At 32.4% G+C, this 21,616-nt stretch overlaps 2 protein-coding genes and 1 pseudogene across 2 annotated transcripts; all 3 read left to right on the top strand.

The window, feature by feature from the left end:
- Positions 1-3,683: 3,683 nt before the first annotated feature.
- Positions 3,684-4,342, top strand: LOC115965220 (annotated as a pseudogene).
- Positions 4,343-7,435: 3,093 nt separating this feature from the next.
- Positions 7,436-8,455, top strand: LOC115965219 (probably inactive leucine-rich repeat receptor-like protein kinase At5g48380). Its single transcript, XM_031084395.1, has one exon. It carries the CDS (start codon positions 7,436-7,438, stop codon positions 8,453-8,455), a length of 1,020 nt encoding a protein of 339 aa, XP_030940255.1.
- A 6,386-nt stretch (positions 8,456-14,841) lies between these two features.
- Positions 14,842-17,965, top strand: LOC115962438 (polygalacturonase-like). The gene is made up of 4 exons (XM_031081275.1): positions 14,842-15,282; positions 16,672-16,961; positions 17,069-17,294; positions 17,744-17,965. The coding sequence occupies exons 1-4, from the start codon at positions 14,842-14,844 to the stop codon at positions 17,963-17,965; spliced, it is 1,179 nt and encodes a 392-aa protein (XP_030937135.1).
- The last annotated feature ends 3,651 nt before the right edge of the window (positions 17,966-21,616 follow it).

Here is a 21,616-nt window from a genome sequence, read left to right as displayed (position 1 = left end):
GTAAAAAAAAAATAAAAAAAATAAAAAAGAGAGAGCACGCAATAATTTATGTAGTTCGGCCCGATGATCTATGACTACAATGTAAAAATCTTTGACTGCTACATATTGATATTAAGAACTTATGTTACACTGAATCCAATGTAGGATTTTTATATTAGATAAGAGTTTAACTAATCCTAGATTAACCATAGATGAGTTCAAGAGTACATTGCTCGATCTACAAATACATGGACCTTTGACATTTGGTGAGCTTTAATTTGTCAAACATATTATGTTCCAAGAGTACCTAAAAATTTTCCCCAACTCACAAGGACTTATAAAATAATGCACGCAGGTAGAGCTAGTTGGTGGTTGAGCATATCAAGGGCATTTCTTGCACATCTGCACTGTAGAGAATGAATTGTTAATATTCAGCATTCATATCAACTCGTGCATTTTTTTTTTTTTTTGTCTATTTTAGTATAAGAACATATTTTTTCTATTTTATATACTAACTTTTCAAAACATCCAATATCAAATTATCTATTTTATACTACATTTTATAAAGATATTAATTTTTCTTGATATTTTTTAATTGTTTCTCTTAATTCACACACGCACCAACCATCATCCACTCTTTTCCTTCATTCTTAGAATACGTAAAAAATTCAAAAATTCTGAATGCAAAATGAGTAGTGCTAGTGTAAATTTACAGGGTTACTATAGCAACTAAGAATTTTAACACAACATTGCATGGCCTGATATCTTTAAATTTTAGATTTGATGGCTAAAATATGATCACTTTTCTATTATAAAAACACTTATACAAATATTCTAGAAATACTAAATATTTGTATTGTATTTCTCAAGAATAAATTGTATAGAGGTACTTTTTATACAGGTGACACATAAGTGTACTACAAGTTAATATAAGAGTGTCCTTACAACTATGGGCAGTACAAGTGAACATAAATAGGGCAAAAGCCCAATGAACCTAACTACACTAACTATAAAATTTTGAGTAAAAATTAGTCTACACACCTTATTATAAGTACACACACAATGTGCATAAATTATTTTTGGGTGTAATGATAAGAAGATTGAGTGGTTAATATATTATAGTTGATCTCATACCCATTAGGCTTATTAGGTCTATTGGGTTAAGTGTGTCTCTATATGTTATATCAACTACTCAAGCAATATCCTAATGGTGTTTATCTCCCCAACAAATGGTATTAGAGATCATGGTGATGTGCAACAAAGATGATAAGGTTAAGGTTATTGAGGTCCCTTTTGCAAATGGAGTAGGGATGGTATATTGCACAAGGCAAGGCCCATAAACCCTACAAAAACGATCACATAGAGTTGCAAAGACTCATATGTGAAGAGGAGATTGTAGGGTGTACATGTGTGAAATGAAATTCTGCATTGAATAATGATGAAAAAAAAATATAGTTGTACGGCATCGAGATCCCAGGCCCATACGGGCCCTGGGCCCAGTCCCACTTGTACGGCACCGAGATCCCAGGCCCATACAGGCCCTAGGCCTAGTCCCATACCGGCCTTGGGCGCAGGCCCAGTAGAAAGGTCCAGTCATCCTGCGCCCTTCTTGAAGCTTCCTTAATGAACAGACGAGTGTAGGGCCTTGAGTTCCAAGAGGTGATCGGTCAAACGTTCTTGGTCAAGTATATGAACCGTTCCCGGGAAAATGTGGTATGCACAGGAAACTGAGTTGCCGAACATGATCGGTCAAGATGAAACCAAGTTCCAAGATCATAAATGCAGCACCGCCCTCTCACCTAAACATCCACTTTAATCAAATAATACTGGACCTTCAGTAGCACAAACGGTGGCTGTAATCATAATCTCCCCACTAACCTTGGCTATAAATAGAAGAAAGTTGGGAGAGGAAAGGGTTCAGAAAATTTGAGAGAAAACAGTCAAGAGAGTGAATATCAACTGGGCATTGCTTTGAGTCTCTCTGCCGAGAACGACCCATAGTAGGAAATCCTCAAGCCCACTACAAATAAATTGTGAGCCCAAGTGATCTAAGGCCCAGAAGTCTTATACTTGGTTCTTACAATAGTGTTTAATATAATCAATATAATTAAGCTCATACATATTAGGCTTATGCCTTTTGGGTTTAAGCATGTCTCTAATTCTCAATATTTTATATTAATTAGCGTATAACCCATGCATATGCATGGTACAATTAAAAACAATGATAATTACATATATATATATATATATATATATGTTCAAATTGTACCTACTGTAAGAGTTACACATTTTTTAAGCTAGAAATATATGCATGAGTTTTACTTTCTCTTCTTCTTTTTTTGTTTTTTTTGTTTTGTTTTGTTTTTTTTTAAAATATATATACACATGACTTTTCACTTTTTTATTTTTATTTTTATTTTTTTATTGGGTCTTTGATGGTTTATTTATATTAGAAACTTTTTTTTTTTGGCACAACATTAACTCACCTAGAACTAATTTTTTTTAAAAATAACTTAGATACAAGTATATGACATATGGTGCAAAATTAAACTATTAGAATCTAATTCTGAAAATAATTGAATTTTCTCAACTTTGGCTTTATATATATATATATATATATATATATAGAGTTAAGTTCAAGTTACTTCTAATGTAACTCTAAACAATGTTACACCATCCAATAACTTGTTACTAAATTTGTATTTTGGAAATCTTACCATTAAATTAAATGTTTTATATGTTCTTAACATGCATGCTAATTTTCATACTAATCGGATGTTGTTTATCATTTCATCCATAAACACATTTTTTATGCATTATTTTAATTTACAAAAACTTGAATTTAAATAATTGATTGATGACATGACTATTAATATTCAATCACCTTGAAATTTTGCAAGTATAAAGAATATATGAAGATAATGTAATCTAACGTTGGATTTGTCAAAGTTGGCATCCTACTTGAAATGTATGAGTTTGGCTTACCTCTAGTACTTCTTTTTAATTAGAGGTCTCCTTTTGTTTTAAATACATAATGGTAAGTGGTGGTGGATTTTAATTTCTACTTTTTATTTAGTTAGTGAATGATGTGGTAATTTCTCATTAAAAAAAAATATTCTATTTAAAAAAAATACTAGAAGGAAGTTAAACCCGAAATACATAACAAAAACGGAATACTTTAAGACCGTTGAAAAATAGAACCGGACTCTATAAAAAGATGAAGAGAAACGAAAAGAACAAAAGAAAAAATTGCTGGAGACTTCCTCCACCGAAGTTACATGAGCCCTTTCTCTGTCCTCGGTGCGCTCATGAAATTATTGGACAAGCTCATAGAAGTTTCATTTGTATACATTAATTAATGTTTGATTTGACACCTTTGTTTACTGACTTCGTTTTTCATGCTCTGGCCAGATTTCTTCAAAGCGCATGACTTGGAAAATTAGACTCATCAACCACTTTATTAGTACACGGTAATCAAAAAAATCATTTTACTTATCTATTCTTGATGGTATAGACTTGGTTCAATGTAGGCCATGTCTTCCTAACAGATTTGTCTTACATGTTCTTTGAAGCTAATATCAAAATGATCTATTTTCCAATTTGAAATTTCCTGAAATTGACTGTGTTTCCATTTTTCCCTTTTTCACTGGGTATATATATGGCTTTACTACCTCTGAGCTTTCTTGATAAACACTCGCAAGCAAATGGCTCATAATACTAGTCTCGTCATAGCTCTACTTCACATATTTGCTTTGTCATTTCTGAACATTGTTGAAATAAGCAATGGTTTCGAACATTATGATATCAGCTGCTTGAGGTCCTTCAAAGAGTCACTAGAAGACCCTTACAACAAATTCAAACATTCATGGAACTTCGGCAACACCACGAGAGGTTTCATCTGTAACTTTGTTGGGGTCACTTGCTGGAATCTTGATGAAAACAGGATTATTGGTATCGACCTCGGGAACATGAGGCTCAAGGGCCAGTTCCCTCGAACCAATAATTACTGCAGTTTGGCACATCTTAACCTCTCAGGGAACGACCTTACAGGCACCATACCATCTGAGATATCCTGGCTCGGGTTTCTGACAGTCCTCGACCTCTCCTCCAACAATTTTTCGGGTGAAATCCCGAAGAGCATAGTGAATTGCACTTATTTGAATGTCCTTCGACTTGAAAACAACCAGCTACATAGGATAAAAAACTTCAGTGTTGCTAACAATCGGTTGTCAGGGCCGGTGCCTATGTTTTACAATATCACCTTTCCTGCAGAAAGCTATGCAAACAATCCGGGACTTTGTGGGCTCCATTGGACACATGCATGGCTGCTCCTGCGAAGTTTCATGTTTTCTTCAAACAATGATTTTTGGTAGGCTGGGTTTTCTCTACGGTGTCGGTAGTGGTGGTTATATTTCTTTATACTCCCTGGGTGCCTTTACTGAATGCGACAACCAAGAACAACAAAAGAATGAAAGAAGCAATTGATGGAAGCCAAGGCTCTGCAACAACCGAAAGAAGCAAGAACCTGAAGGTAATCTCTCAGGCCTCTTTTTTTATTATTATTTTTTATATATTTATTTAATATCGAAGAATCATTTCTTCGTCTCCTTTATCAAAAAACTTTCCTTATATCTTCATTATTCTTATTTCTTAGTTCAGTAGCGGCTATAGGAATCTTTTTTAAGATGGTCGTTAATAAATTTAAATTATATAAGATTTAATAAAGTAATAAATTAAATATTTGCTAAAATTTGAAATTGAGTCGTTGATGAAAGTAAAATTGTTGCATTATAAAGCCAATAAGAATATAATTATCATCATCATAAAAAAAAATGCACAACTATAATATTTTTCTTGGTACCATTTTTTAAGAAAAAAAAAGAAAAAAAATTAGAGATTATTTTTATTAAATAAGTTGAACAAGCTAAAAATTTAAATGATTGGCGATTTTTATCTTTTTTTTTTAATATTATATTTTTTAAAAAACTTGGTCTTGTCTTGTTTTTGTTTGGTTTATGTTTGTTATTATTTGGGCTAATATTTATTGTTGTTATTTAAGATTTTTTTTTTAAATTTAGAGAAAGGGATTAAGGATTATGTTTGAAAGGAAAAATTAATTTTAGAGTAATGCTACATCCACAATATTTCTACAATAACTTTTATGTAAAAAGCTGTTTATTGGTAGGTAAAAAATAATATCAGTATAAGACTCAAATTAGAATCAGAAACAACTTATCACATTGAGTTTTTTTTTTTTTGAAATTATTATGAAACTGTTGTAAATGTAGCATCAATTTTATTTTGGTTGAACCCAAATTTTTGTAATTGTCAAGTTAGGGTGTTTAACATTTTTACTATAGTAGTTACAATAAGTTAGTTTAGCAAATAAGTTTTTTAAAAAGTGTATATATATATATATATATATATTTTTTTTTTTGGCAAGTCAGGTGGTCTTGTGACCCTAGCTTGCATGTGGAGCTGCCACTACTTATGTTTTGACATTAATATATGATAGACATAGTGCACACACATGGATGGCTGCGCAAAATTGATGTCCTTTATCTCATTACCAGTGTTCCATTTTATACTCGATCTCCACTAATCTCAAAAAGCCATGTGTTTGATTCATTTATTTATTTAGATTTTAGGTATTTTATAGGCAAATTATATTGTTGCATGAAATTCATATAAGATTAATTGAGAAATATATAATGAGATTTAAAAATATTTTACAAAAAAATAATATAAATGAAGAAATTTGAAAGAACATTAGGCACAAGCACAGAAGAAAATACTAATTAATTTATGTGTTTTGTTATTAGGCTTACATATAAGCTAGGGGGAGAGAAAGATAAAATTTCACTAAAAATATGGAGATTACAAGGGTAATATAGATGTACTTTCCTAAAACCTTAACGTTCTTTTCATAGAGTTTCAACCTGTGACATAAAAAAAAAAAAAAAAAAAAAGTAATTTTGGTTTGCTCTAGTCTAATTAGGGCACATCATAAATCAAAATATAAAGAAACTTAGGAGCTGTTTGGTATTAGTGTTTAAATAACAGTTTTCAGTAATTAAGCAATATAACACTTCTATCATATATTTCTATAACACTCAAACACAAATTTCCACAACACTAAAAATTGAACAACAGTACTAAAAATTTCCAACCAAATAGACTCCTAGTATTTATAAAATTTCAAAGTCGGCATGGTGCCTATCCTTTGTGGGATGAAATATTGTGCTACACATGTAAAATATTAACCCAATTTAAGACACCGTCCTTTTTTTTTGGGAGAAAGAATTTAAGACAAAGTCAAAAAGAATAAGCATGTGACAATTCACACCACTGACTAAAGAATCTCCACCTTGACCTTCGAGTCAAGTCACACAAACGACACTTCTCTATCACCTCCGTCCAAAATCATATTAAGGGCAAACTCAAACGCAAACACTGGTCAAAAACTTGAATTTGTACAAAGACTGTAGGAATAAACGGTTCATTGTGATGGGATGAATTAAGATTATAGTGAAGAGGAAGTACAAAATAAAGTACACAAAAAATATGAGAATTACGTAGTTCAATTTAACGGCTTACGTCCATAGAAGAAATTTTTATTAAGTGATATATTTTTATTAAATGAGAGTATAGTACAAATTCTAGACAACCATATCTTCACTATAATTTCAATTCACTCAATTACAATAAACCCTAAGTAGATTTTATATAGGAAGAGAGAGCTAGGGGGTTTTTTATTTTATTTTTATTTTCTTTATACAAGATAGAATTTTACTCTAGCCTAATCTAAGTGTATATGTGTGTCAACCTCCCTCCTAGTGACTTGAACTCCGACCCTTGCCCTTCACACTTCATAAGCACTTATACTTGTAGAGTAACTATCGCACTAAGGGTGTGCGGCGACATTTTGGGCTTATACACATAAATCTAACACCTATAATATGAGGGAACTTAGTCATCATGTCTACATAAACCTAACACCTCTAATATGAGGGAACTTAGTCATAATGTCTACTGGATTATCTATAGGCCAAATTTTCTAAAGCAAAATATCTCTCTCATGAATAATTTCATGAACAAAGAGGAAGCAAAAATCAATGTTCTTGATTATTTGTTAGATAAATAGCACTATGGCTTTCACATAATATGCAAATGTTTTCATAATGACTCCACAAGACAAGACTTCTATCAAAACAAGTACCTAGCCAAATATTCTCTCACCTATGTCACTGCCATGTATTTAGTCTCACGTTGACAATTCTATAGTGGATTTTAGTGTCTATCTCCAACTCAGCAGTGCTTTAGCAAATGTAAAAAGTTGTAATACTAATATAGCCAAATAGCCCTTTCGTTCAACAAATTCTCTACCACTTAAAACAAACTACCGTGTGTTAAATTCTGATTTATTTTCCGTTCAACACTAACGCAGCATGCAAAAATGATGATTGATTCACAGATTTCTCAATTGAAGGGAATGATTACTAGAATGAGCTTTACAGAACTTAGAGAGGCAACTGGCAACTTCAACACACATAATTTCATTGGGTTGGGAAAGATTGGGATAATGTACAAGGCAGTGCTTCCAAATGGTTGGCCACTTGCAGTTAAGAGGTTCTATGAATCTCCATCTTTTGAAAAGCAATTTGTATCTGAGCTATTTGCTCTTGGTAGATTGAGACACAATAACCTAGTTCCCCTCTTGGGGTACTGCAAAGAAAGGAAGGAAAAGCTTTTGGTGTACAAATATATATTGAATGGTAACCTTTATGATTGGCTACATGTAATGGAGGGCAATGATAAGATCTTGGAGTGGCATTTGAGGATTAAAATTGCAACTGGGATAGCAAGAGGCCTAGCATGGCTTCACCATAAGTGCGATTTTTGTGTAGTCCATCTTAACTTGAGTTCTACATCTATCTTACTAGATAAGAATTTTGAGCCCAAGATATCAAATTTTGGAGGGGCAAAAATATCAAGTTCTGAAGGGGCATTGTTCTTGGATTCTATTGACATTGACTCAAGCAATAGCTCTTTTGTAGACAGTGGAGTTTGGGAGTTGGATTTTGTTAAAAAGGATGTGTATGACTTTGGAATTTTACTACTTGAGCTAATTATAGGAAAGGAACCCATTGAAATCAATAATTATTCAAAAAGTTCGAATGGGAGTTTGCTTGATTGGATTACTCATCTTTTGACTAGTTCTTCTAATCTCTACAGTGTCATTGATAAATCTTTGATTGGCCGAGGGTTTGATGGTGAAATCCTTCAGTTACTTAGAATTGCATGTATGTGCCTGAACCCTTTTCCTGGTCGAAGGCCTACAATGCTTGAATTATACACTAAAATTAGTATTTTGGGGGAGAGACATGGCATCACAAATGACACTAAGATATTGAGTCAATTTGAAATTGCTACTCCAAGTACCTTAAATGAAATTGTTGAGGTAGAAATTACGTAGACCAACTGAAGTATGAGATACAAATTGCAACTACTGTATTGAGAAAAATATGTAACATTTTAATTTGCAGCGGTCCGGATGTTGTTAACTTGGGCTCGTTTGCTTGCTGTAATATTTTTTTGTTGTAAAAAAATGCAAATAACTATAAGTTATATTGAATCTATATATAATGGCAAATAAAGTGATATATATGCATCAGAGCACGGATCACTTAAAAAAAAAAATCATACTTTTTCTATGTGTATCTGTTGTCTTGGTTATTGGCAATTTAGCATTAATATATGCATTTACAATAATTGTTCAAATTTCCAAAATAGATTTTTTTTTCTTTGTTGAAATCAGATGCATCTTCGTAGTCTGTTGATGGACTACTTGTATAGCTACTATTTGTAAGGGTATGACCAACTGCAACTGCTTATGGGCAATACTCAGCTATCGTTTCTGATAATAAATAGTTACCTTATCAGTTTGTATTTCTTCGTTTGCATGGGCCACCGTTTAATCATTTATCATTCTAGATCTATAACTATTGACCATATAATTTGAAAAATTACGTTACCTTGGTCTATGAGGACAAAATAACCCTGCTATAGCTGATCATTGCATATTTGAAAATTTAAAAAATTCAAAATTTCAAAAAAAAAAAAAAAAAAACCATACCAAGCTAAGCTTTTTACCCACGTTGAGGATCAGGTTCTTTTGCATATTTGATGAAGAAGAATTTTGCTGCAGTAGTTCATGGAAATTAATTTTCTTGGCTGACTTTTTTCTACTTGATCCGAACTAAAATTGATCAATGCATTAAAATGGAAAATATGATTTTGGGATCATTAAAACCGGATGACCCATTGACCCTACAAAATTTTCAAGAGATCTTTTGGTTTTTGCTTTTTATTACTTTATTAGAGTTTTTTTATTGCATCATTACCATTATTGTAAGGTCAGTCCAAAACTCTAAGGTAAAGCGTCATTTCCATTTGAAATAGATCTATTTTATGATTTAGATCAAAGCATAATTGGTACTCATGCTCTTAAATTCCTCTTTGGTACCTAATGTAAATTAATTATTTTAATAATAACAGATATCAAAACTGGCTGAGAATTTTTTTCTCACGCATTTCTCATTCTTAGCACTCTCAACCTGTCCCTATTTTTTCTCTTGCAAATGTTAATTGGGTAAATATTGACAAAAGAGATTGAATTTTTAACCTATCTCTGATAAAATATCATTTGGGTAATAGACAAATACAAAAATGAATTATAATAGAAAAGTTAAGTATCTTTATTTCAATACCACTGTGCACCCTTGGTGTTGTGGTCACTCCACAAGTATAAGTGTTTGTGGGGTGTGAGGGGCAAGGGCTGTGGTTCAAGTTTCCAGGAGAGAGTTTCACGCACATACACACTGAGATTATGTTAGAGTAGAAATTCTATCTTGTATAAAAAAAAAAAAGTGTCTTTATTTCAATTAAAATTCATAAAATGTATGGACTAAAGCATTATTTGTTTTTCCTCTTTATTGTTGAGATAATTTTTTCGATAACTAGGTCTTTATTATGATTTTATGAATATCATTTTAATTTAAGTAACAAATGCAAACAATTATCATGTTTTTATCATTAATGGTATCAGAGTTATGTTATTATCTTTTTTTAATAATTAATAAATTATTCATCATAATGGGTTTTAATAAGCTCAATTGCTAATTTTTTTTTGGTTGAGCAAAAACCCTAGGTTCATCAATTTTAACATCAATGTTGTCATCTACCGCTTTTCTGTCTTAAAAAAAAAAACATCAATGTTGTTACTAAATTCTCTTTATTTAACCTTTCACCTCACCAAACCTTCCATTTATGTTAAACTATTACTAATTAATTTTATGTTTTAATGGAATAGATAAATTCTTATCATGTATTAATTATTTTTGCATAGTAATTTGTAATATATCATACATTATTATATAACGCACTGCGCCAAGTTGTTAATTATATACTCTTTAGGAAAAATTTTTAAATTATAATTAATTAGGGAATTAGGTAAAAAGTTTATTAGCAAAGTTTCAAGAAATTAGAATTCTACTCTCACTATGGCTCAAGTTAAGTAAATATGAGTTAGTCAATTTTTTAAGATATTTAAAATTCTACTCCAACTACAATTCTATTTCAAAAATTTTAGGAATTTCAAAATAAAATTTAAAATTATTTTTAACTACTTTAATCATATGTGATAATTTTTTTTATTTAAATATATTAAACTTTTACACGTTTTATGTCATCTGTATTCCAAGTAGCTCAATATATTTTTGCATATTGATAGTTAAAGATATGTTTGGTAGACTGTAATGGACACTATAATATAATAATTATTCCTATAGTTTAAGTATTTGGTTGTTGTGGGTTCCAATTAGCTCAATTGGTAAAGTTTCTGATGGTGAATAAGAGATCTGGGGTTTAATCCCCCGTCTACACCAAAAATCGATTGGTGTCTTGGTCTGATTATAAAAAGCTATTATCAGAAGCGGATGCCATAGGTTGAAATTCTCTCAAAAAAAAAGTATTTAGTTATTTGGTTTTTATTTTTTAATTTTTTAATACAAGATAAAAATTTTACTCCAACCGAATTTAAGCATTTAAGTAATGATCATCTCACCAATGGTGCTCGGTGGTAATTTGGCTATGTAAAATGTTTCTAAAAAAAAAAAAATGACACTCTAATAGGGCTATAATAGTTGTTCCTGAGTACGTAATAATTTCAAATATTAATTTATTTTCAAGTAATAAAACTTTCCTTATGCATATAAAAATTATGCAAATAAAAAATCATAAAAAATAATCAATCTCCCTTTCAAATTTTAAAAATATTATTTTTAAGGAAGTATTATTATCTTTGGTTTGGAAATATAATTGTATGAGTAAAATATTTCCTAAAATATATCTTTAATTTGATCCTAATGTTACAACTCACAACTAACCTTATGAACAAATTTAGTTATTTTAATACAACACATTCTATTCTCAATAATAAAGATTATCATTCTTATTGTAATTTTCATTTAGTGTACCAAAGGTGGCCTTAATATAGATCAAACCCTATTAGAATCTTTAGTGGAACAATAAAGTTTCGATAATTTTTTTAAAATCTATATATATATATATATATATTTCAATATAGAATTTTTAATTAATTCATGGAATACATAAACATTCTACTAGTGTGTGTGTGTCTATATATATATATATATATATATATGTATCTGATGGTTGTATAAGAGATCTAGGGTTCAATCCCCGCCTATACCAAAAATTGATTGGTGTCTTAGTTTGATGATAATGAGCTATCATCAGGAGTGGACGCCCTAGGTTGAAATTCTCTCTAAAAAAAAGTTTAAAAAAAAAAAACAAAAAAAAAACTCATTTGGAAGAGTAAAAGGTTTTGCCATATAGTTCATTTTTTAGAATTCTTTTCATTTCCATCTCACCAACTTTACATTTATGTCAAAACATTACTAATGAATTCTTTTTTTGGTTTGAATGAGATAAATACGTTTAATATCATGTTTTAAATATTTTAGAATAATTATTAATATAAATAAAATTAGAATAGATTTCTTTTGTGTCCAATTTTTTATACTTCCAAAATTAACTTAGTTATCTTCTCAAAAAATAAAAAATAAAAAACTAAATAGTAGAAAATAATTTAAGAGTAAGACAAATTATGAATGTAAATTTAAACTAAAACATTTAATATTTAAATTCCAATTCTATAAAAACTAGGTAAATAAGAAATTTTATGGATATCAAGTTAAATTTAAAATTTTCAAAGTCAAGTTCAAATTTCATAAAATTAGGAAACAAATTTTATACTCAAATTAAAATTACTTGTAATCATGACTTAAAAATATTATATTTTAATTTTATAAGATTTATATAAAAAACAACTAATTTAGGATATGATATTTTTACTCAAATTTAGTTGCATTGAAAATAACTATAAACAAAGTCCCACATAAGATAAAAGCAACTATTTTTTTATGAGAAAGCGAAAAGCAACATCATATTTTCTTTATTGATAGAATCTATAGTTCGATATACCAACACAATTGTAATAAATATCTATTACTAATTTTTGTAATTATATATTAATAAAAATATAAAAAATACTTCTTATTAATTATATGAGAAATATCTATTGTGGGGCCCAATGACTTATGGGCCAAGCCCATTCACTCGTGGGGAGTCCGAAGGCCCAAGCCGAGGAGAGTTATGGCCCAAGCTCGGCATATAAGGCCCAAGACAGTTGTGGGGATGCAGCCGAGGACAGTTCAGTCCTCGGCAGACCCAAAAGCCCACCAGAGAAAGGGGCAAAGCCGGCATAAGACTAAAATTGGAAGAGAACCTAAAAATATCCGGGGAAAAGCTGCTCTCATCGCCATTCAATGCTCTGCACCTGACAGAGCCGTATCCTTCAACTGTTACAACCACTCCCAACCACTTTACGTATGGGCTGATGGGACAAATATCTACCCCTGAAAGTCAAACCTACACGTGGGCGCCGGAGAATGGCTGCATGTTAGTATAAAAGGAAAAATAAGCCACTAAGAAAAGGGGCTGGGAAAAAATGGCCAAAAACCAGAGCCTTCCAGCCCACCTCTAGGAGAAAGACTCCAGGGGTGAAAACCACTTAATCAGGTGCAAACACCACGAAAAATCCACCGCCTGGTGACTAAGGCTTAGCCTTTCAAACCCACGCTCTACAAATGATGTTGTTCGGGTCATTTTACGTGCGAACCCAACACTGTTGCGGTTCGCCACGGATTTTGCTCTTACATCTATTAACTATAATCACTATAATAAATTATATATATATACACACACTATATAATTAAAATTGAGCCTAGATTAACTACAATAATTATATAAAAATACAGTCATAATATACAGTTAGGTAGTAGATAGATAGATATATAAGGTTTAAGCAAAATAAATAATATAAATTATCATTTTTTTTTGCTATTTCTTTTATCAAATAATGGTATATAGTAATTAAGGAGAGAGAGAGAGAGAGGAAAATTAATATTTTTTTCTAAAAAAAGAAATTAATGATTGTTGTTGTGATATTAAGAAAGCATATGTATCATCTTTTATTTTTTTTAGAGAGAGTTTCAACTTATGGCATTCACTCTTGATGATTGCTCTTTATCATCAAACCAAAACACTAATTAGTTTTTGGTGTAAGTGGAAATTAAACCCCAGATCTCTTATACAACCATTAGAGACTTTAAAAAAGCATATGTATCTTCTTTTATAATAGATAATATATGGTATATATGTAAACCATTTTAGGAATTTTTTAATGAAAAATTGAAAGGGTGACTAACTTTTATTTATTATTATTATTATTTTTTTTTACATTTTTTTCAATTTCTTATAAAATGTTTTTAAAATAAATTATTAATGAATAACTTAAAGAACCATTGCATACCCTTGGTGCAATGGTCACTCTGCAAGTATAAGTGCACGTAAGGAGTGGGGGGCAAGGGTTGGGGTTCAAGTCTCCAAGAGAGATCTTCACACACATATACACTTAAATTATGCTAGAGTAAAATTTCTATCGTATATATATATATATATATATATATATATAATAAAAGAAAAAAAAAAGACTTAAAGACATACATTAACCAAACCTATATACTAATTAAGAAGTGGGGAAAAAGAGATTAGGAAAGGAAAAACGTAGTTGGTTAGTTAATTAGTTAAAAAAAAAAATTCTAAACACTGATTAATGACTACAATAATAATTATCAACATTCAAATTAATATTGCATATACAATCACAACCAAAATAAATGTCTGTAAATAACTATCATAATTATCACATTTCATATCTATATACAAAATAAAAGAGAAAATTTTTCAGACCCTCGTAGTTCAATTAACACCTCTTTTATTGTAGCCATCGAATTATAAGAAAAAAAAAATCAATTTTTTTTTATATAGATAAAATCATATTTTATTGAACTTTTGCTGACTAACACTCTACAAGGTGAGAAATTAAAGCGCAATGTTATAGACACAAAAAATTTCAAAATATTTTTCACAAAATTTGAGTTGGCAAATTTTTATTAATTCTTATCTAAACCTACCATTGATGTCATTTTTTTTTACCAATTACTAACAACCTGTCACGTTAGCCAAGTGGAAATTTGTTGTCAAAATTTTAATTTATGTCTATACTTTCTCAAAACCAAATGTGCATTCAAATGCTATAAATACCCTCTCAAGTTTCAACTCCCTCAACCGCTAAACTCCCTAAGGCACATCTTCTCTCTTTGGCACACACAAAGTCACAAACACACGTTAGTTTCACATCCAAACAAAACCAAAATGGCATTCCCTGCCATAAGCTGTCTTGTCCTTACACTTCTCTCTATGTTCATTTCCTTAGTGCTAGCTGCTCCTACGATATACAATATAGTGAGTTTTGGAGCCAAGCCAGATGGGCAAACAGACTCAGCTCAGGCTTTTCTTAGTGCATGGACAAAAGCTTGTGCCTCTATGCAGCCTGCCAGTATTTATGTACCAGCAGGAAAGTTCGCTCTCGGGCAAGTGATTTTTATTGGACCATGCAGCAACAAAGTTAATGTTATGCTTATTGGGACCCTTGTGGCCCCATCGGTCTATACAGTCCTTGGAAATAAAGCATACTGGGTTTTGTTTCAGCATGTTGATGGGCTTACAGTGTCTGGTAATGGGATTCTTGATGGGCAAGGTGCTAGCTTGTGGGCTTGCAAGGCCTCTGGCAAAAGTTGTCCTTTGGGAGCCACGGTATGTGAAATATTTTGCCACAATAAATAGTGTAAAACTTCAGAATATACGTGTTATAGAACTTTTATTGACTTTTTTTTTTTTTTTTTTTTTTTTTTTTTGCATGTGAAAAAATATGGATGAACTTGTAACCCGATCCGATTAACCCAGCCCATTTACAACCTATTTAAGATAACATATTTTTGACCTGAACCCAACCTAACCCAACCTGTTTGCCAGGTCTTTATGGTGTTCTTTTAGGTCCTCCATATCTTGATTCACTCCCATTCAGTCTTGAAAATAAATTCCTTCCATTTTCTAGGTAACCAACTGGGACTGGTTTGGATTTTCTAGTGGAAAGTAGTGTGCTTTTCCATTTGATTTTTGGTTTAAACTATTCACTGATTTCGGTCTTCCTGGTTTTGGAGGGGATTTTAGTCAAATTGAAATACTTCATTAATGCCACAATAAGCCATTTCTAAGGAAATCGTATATATATAGGATACTTGGAAATAATCCCATGTTCTGGAGTATAATATTTATTCTCGTGTACCAGTAAACATGCTTAAAAATTAATGGGAATGTCAAAGGTCAAACAACAAGCTTAAGCTTTTGTTGCTTGCATTAACTGGCCATGCCATAAGGTCCACATATTTAGTTGAATAGCCCTATACAATCATGTTCATCGTTAATTTAGAGAATACCGTTAGATCCAAATAAACCAAGGATACAAGCTTCTTAAGGTCTTAGTCGGTAAGCTTTGTTTGAAGAGTCTCTTTCAGTTCAGGTCTTAAATCATTTGGCAAAATTTGGGAAGGAGAAAGACTATAGGGCTAAGAGGAGCTTGGCATATAGTTTGATAGGAAGATTAAGCCCACCCCATCTCCTACTGCATTCCCGTTTTGGATTCTAGAGTTGGACTCACCATTCTCCTTTCCATCAGTTATGAAAAGATGATCATTTTTGAGATAAATTCCATATTTTTTGAAGGGAATCCAAGCAGTAAGCAAACGTTGTATTGAAGAATTGTAAGGGAAGAAAAATTGAGATTACATTTGGTTTCCTCTCAGATGAAACTTAAGGGTTATGGACTCTAGTAGGCTTATTTCTTTTCTTCCCAAGAATATTCCCATTATAGTCATTTATTGCACATTTTAATACATTTTAAGTGTATTTTTATATTTTGACTTCCTCTGTGTTTTTGTGTGAAAGCTCCTTGCTGTAAATTGATTTGTAATGTGCCTACGATGTTTGCTAACCCTTATTTATGTCTGGCTTGAACTTTTGAATTGAATAGCCCTATATAGTCATGTTCATTTTCAATTTTAGTGAAATACTCTACATATACTTTATTTGTAATTTTCAAAAAACGATAATAATTAGAACATTTTCTTTTGTGTATGTAAACAGACATTGGAATTTACCAACTCAAACAACGTTGTGGTTGGTGGATTAACTTCCGTAAACAGCCAGATGTTTCACATTGTTGTCAATGCTTGCAATAATGTGAATATGCAAGGTGTCAGGGTCATTGCCGCCGGAAATAGCCCAAACACCAATGGCATTCATGTTGAATCATCTTCCAGTGTCACAATTCTTAACTCTAATATCCAAACTGGTGATGATTGCATCTCAATTGGCCCCGGTACTACTAATTTATGGATTGAAAATGTAGCATGTGGACCTGGACATGGAATTAGGTAAATAAATTTTATTAATTTTTTTATCTATTAAAATATTATGTGACTATAACAACAATATTATATGGCGATGCCAAATTGGTCATGGGTGTGATTGGTTGGTGCAGCATTGGGAGTTTAGGCCAAAATCAACAAGAGGCTGGTGTTCAGAACGTGACAGTTAAAATGGCTAATTTTACCGATACACAGAATGGGGTGAGGATTAAGTCTTGGGCAAGGCCTAGTAATGGATTTGCTAGGAACGTTATTTTCCAACATGTAAATATGATGAATGTCGAGAATCCCATTATAATTGATCAAAATTACTGCCCCTCTGGAGGTTGCCCTAATCAGGTACGATATTTTGAAGGATATTTATGCAAATATTGTTTAAATTTTAAACTATAATGTTGTTTAAATTTTAAATTATAATATGTTTAAGTATACTTATGAAAATCCTTAACATATTCAAGAAGATTGCACAATATAAGTTCTTTTAAATTTCTGTTTCATTGGCCCCTGACTTAGGCCTTAGAAACTACTCATGCACATTATATAGCTAGGCACATTATTATGGCATCCTAAACTTTTAGTCATTAGTTTTGGGCCCAAATTGAACCCCTCTTCTCTGCAAGAAGAAAATCTTTAATTTTTCAGTTTTTTCTTCATAATAAATATTTCAAAATTTAAATAAATAAAAAGTTGTGATGTTAGTTTTTTAATTTTATAGGTTAGAGGTTGCATACTACCACTACGAATAAGTAGAAAATTGACGTGTGCATTTTTTTCCCCCATTTTAACAGGCTTCTGGTGTAAAAATTAGTAATGTGACATACCAAGACATTCATGGAACTTCAACAACAGAGGTTGCTGTGAATTTAAATTGTAGTTCAGGAAACCCATGCTCCATAATAACAGTGGAGAGCATAATGCTCACTTACAAGAATCAAGTAGCCAAATCTTCATGTAACCATGCATCTGTCACATCTTCTGGTAGTGTTCAACCCGTGATCAATTGCTTATAGAGCAAGGGATGTCAATTTTGTATTAAAGACAATTTTGGTTTTGTCAAATAAATGAAATATTTAAGTATTGGTTAATACTAGTGTATTATTCCAAAGTTAGGGATATTTATATACATACATACATATTTATATGTTTATATGTATTTATTTAGTTATATGTTTACAAACATATAATTTCAATCTACAAATTTCATACGACCAAATATTTACCTAAATACATTAATCCAACGTATTAGCTCAAATTACATGTTTGTTGTTATTATTATTATTATTATTATTATTATTATAACATTTTTTTTATTGTTCCAACCAAAACATCAATACCTTTGGAAGCATCCAAAAAATCTAGGTACAATTCAATATTTTTTCTAGTAAATTTTAGAGGAGTACCAAAGTCGGTTTAATAGCCAATACGGTATATATTGTCGATATTACTGATATTAGTACGATATCGGCTTGTCATAACGGGGAAAAGGATTCAACCTTCACGAAACTTGCCGATACTATTGATTGCTCAAGCTTGTGATAGTACTAGTCCATTAGGCACTCTTGGAGCCTGCTTGACCTTGCAATCGGGATATAATGCTGAAAATTGAAGCCCTTATTTGGGTGTTTGAATGAAAAATTGTTATAAGAGATATGATTATGTTTAATGAATTATTTTCATTTTGCAATGACAACTTGCACGAAGCATGTTGAGTAATATCATGAAAACGAAGCATATTTGGTAAGATCAAGAAAATAATTTAATCAAAGAAGCTAAAAAAAGGAAAAAGAAGAAGAAGAAGAAGAGAAACAGAGAATCAAAATTCAAAAGAGACATTTCAAATCGACTATAGTAAAGTGGTCCATCCAAAGTCTATGTTGATGCCCAGGATTTTCGCGGGTTGTTATTATCTTCTTCTTCTTCTTATTCTTCTTTCTTCTTCTTCATTTTTTTTTTTTTTTTTAACATTAAAATTTTTCAAAAAAATGAATTATTTTTCAAAAAGTATTCTCTAGAAAACTATATTAATTTTTACATTTGATAGTAACCTTAAAATGAGTTTGAAAGTTATCTCTTAACTTCCCTTATTTAGTTTCGTATGAGACATAGTTATTTTCTTTATTTAGTTTCATACAAAATAAAGTTGTTTTCTAAAATTTTTTAGTGGAGAAAAACTATATATTTTGTTAAGCTAAATAAAGAAAGTTAATAAATAGCTTTTCTTTGACTCATTTTTTCTGATACCACCAAACACAAGAAAATGCGGAAAACAATCTCTTTTCTTTGCTTGGTCACATTTGATGATGTGTGTATATTTATGTCATTAGGGCGATGTGTGTGTGGGTAAGTCTCTTTACTTATTTACTTTTATAGAGTCACTACTAACCATTAGTTTATTCTAGATGTGATTGGTCACCTTTTGTCTAATTTATTTTAATCACGTAGTTAGCTAAAAGTCATTCCTAGGGACTCCTAAGCTAATTAAGGTAATAAAAGTTTCAAACTAAAGATTCTTGGACTCAAAAGTTAGTTTATAAGTGAGGAAGTGTCAGACACCCCACATTGCCTATTTAAATAATAGTACCTTATTTTAATTTAATCCTAACAATTCTCATTTTCAAATATAATTTAATACTTGAAATTTATTTTTGAAAAGAATTTTTGTACAAGTAATATATATACATAACATGTGAATATTGTATTTACATATAAATAACATATGATATTATTTGCCAGAGCATACAAACAAGCATGTGAAAGTAAATATAAATATCATGTGAAAAGCTACGTTGTAAGAAATAATATACATAGCAAGCATGTGATTAATTACTAAATATCTAACACGTGAATATTACTTTACAACCAATAAAAATGGATGAGAATATAAAAATGTTACCTTTCACCTTTAAAGCAATTTAAAGCAGATTTATTCTATCTCTAGGTATCATTCTCATGCAAAATACACAACAAACCAAAATGGTTAGTGTGGGGCCCAAATGATTTATGGGCCAGGCCCATCTACCCGGGGAAAATCCGAAGGCCCAAGCCGAGGAGGGCTATGGCCCAAACTTGACAAAATAGCTTGTGGATATCGCCGAGGACGGCTCAGTCCTCGGCAGACCCAAAGTCCCCCCCCTGAAAGAAGGGTAAAAACGGTATAGGACCGAAATCAGGACAAAAGATCTAAAATATCCAGGGAAAGCTGCCCTTACTGCCATTCAATGCTCTGAACCTGACAGAGCCGCATTCTTTGGCTTTTACAACCACCCCCAACGACTTTGAATATGGGCTGATGGGACAAGTATCAATTTTGGAAAGGTTGACCCTATACGTGGACGAAGGGCAATGAACACAGGCGAATATAAAAGGAAAAACAAGTAACCTAAAAATGGGGGTTGGGAAAAATGGCCAAAAACCAGAGCCTCCCATCCCACCTCCAGGAGAAAGACTCCAGGGGTGAAGGAAAACTTAAACTTGTACGAACACCGCGGAAAACCCACCGCCTGTCGATCAAGGCCTAGCCTTCCAAACCCACGCTCTACAAATGATATTGTTAGGGGCCTTTTCACGTGCGAACCCGACACTGTTACGGTCCGCCACGAATCGCGTCCTTACAATTGGCGCCGTCTGTGGGAAAGGCTTGTGTGTTGGTATAAGAAGTGGGTCGATAGAGTTTCTTCGTTATTTCTAACCGTTGGTTATAGAGTTCTAGTATAAAGTTCTGTTAGGGACTACGTTTCTTGACTAGGGGCTTGGTTGAGGAGCTCACTCCTTTAAAGCCAAGGTCCCCCGTAAAGAGCAAACTAGGCACTTGGTAGCGTTAACCGTATGGATAAACTCTAGGGGCTTGGCTGAGGAGCTAACTCCCCTAAAGCCAAGATCCCACACAAAGAGAAAACTAGGTTTTGGACAGAACCAAGGCATTGCATAGTCCACGGACTCAAGCCTCTGGGGAAACCAACTACCTGGATGTGGAAAACTAGGTTTTGGACAGAACCAAGGCATTGCATAGTCCACGGACTCAAGCCTCTGGGGAAACCAACTACCTAGATGTGGAAAACTAGGTTTTGGACAGAACCAAGGCATTGCATAGTCCACGGACTCAAGCCTCTGGGGAAACCAACTACCTGGATGTGGAAAACTAGGTTTTGGACAGAACCAAGGCATTGCATAGTCCACGGACTCAAGCCTAGGGGAAACCAACTACCTAGATGTGGAAAACTAGGTTTTGGACAGAACCAAGGCATTGCATGGTCCACGGACTCAAGCCTAGGGGAAACCAACTACCTGGATGTGGAAAACTAGGTTTTGGACAGAACCAAGGCATTGCATTCCTCGGACATGGAAACCAACTACCACAGGGGCATTGCATAGTCCACGGACTCAAGCCTCTGGGGAAACCAACTACCTGGATGTGGAAAACTAGGTTTGGACAGAACCAAGGCATTGCATAGTCCACGGACTCAAGCCTCTGGGAAACCAACTACCTGGATGTGGAAAACTAGGTTTTGGACAGAACCAAGGGCATTGCATAGTCCACGGACTCAAGCCTCTGGGGAAAACCAACTACCTGGATGTGGAAAAAACTAGGTTTTGGACAGAACCAAGGCCATTGCATAGTCCACGGACTCAAGCCTCTGGGGGAAACCAACTACCTGGATGTG

Source organism: Quercus lobata, chromosome 10 (genome assembly GCF_001633185.2).
Source record: "Quercus lobata isolate SW786 chromosome 10, ValleyOak3.0 Primary Assembly, whole genome shotgun sequence".
NCBI classification, from domain to species: Eukaryota; Viridiplantae; Streptophyta; class Magnoliopsida; order Fagales; family Fagaceae; genus Quercus; species Quercus lobata.
The sequence above is the reverse complement of the archived record's forward strand: the minus strand, read 5'-3'. Positions and strand labels throughout refer to the sequence as shown.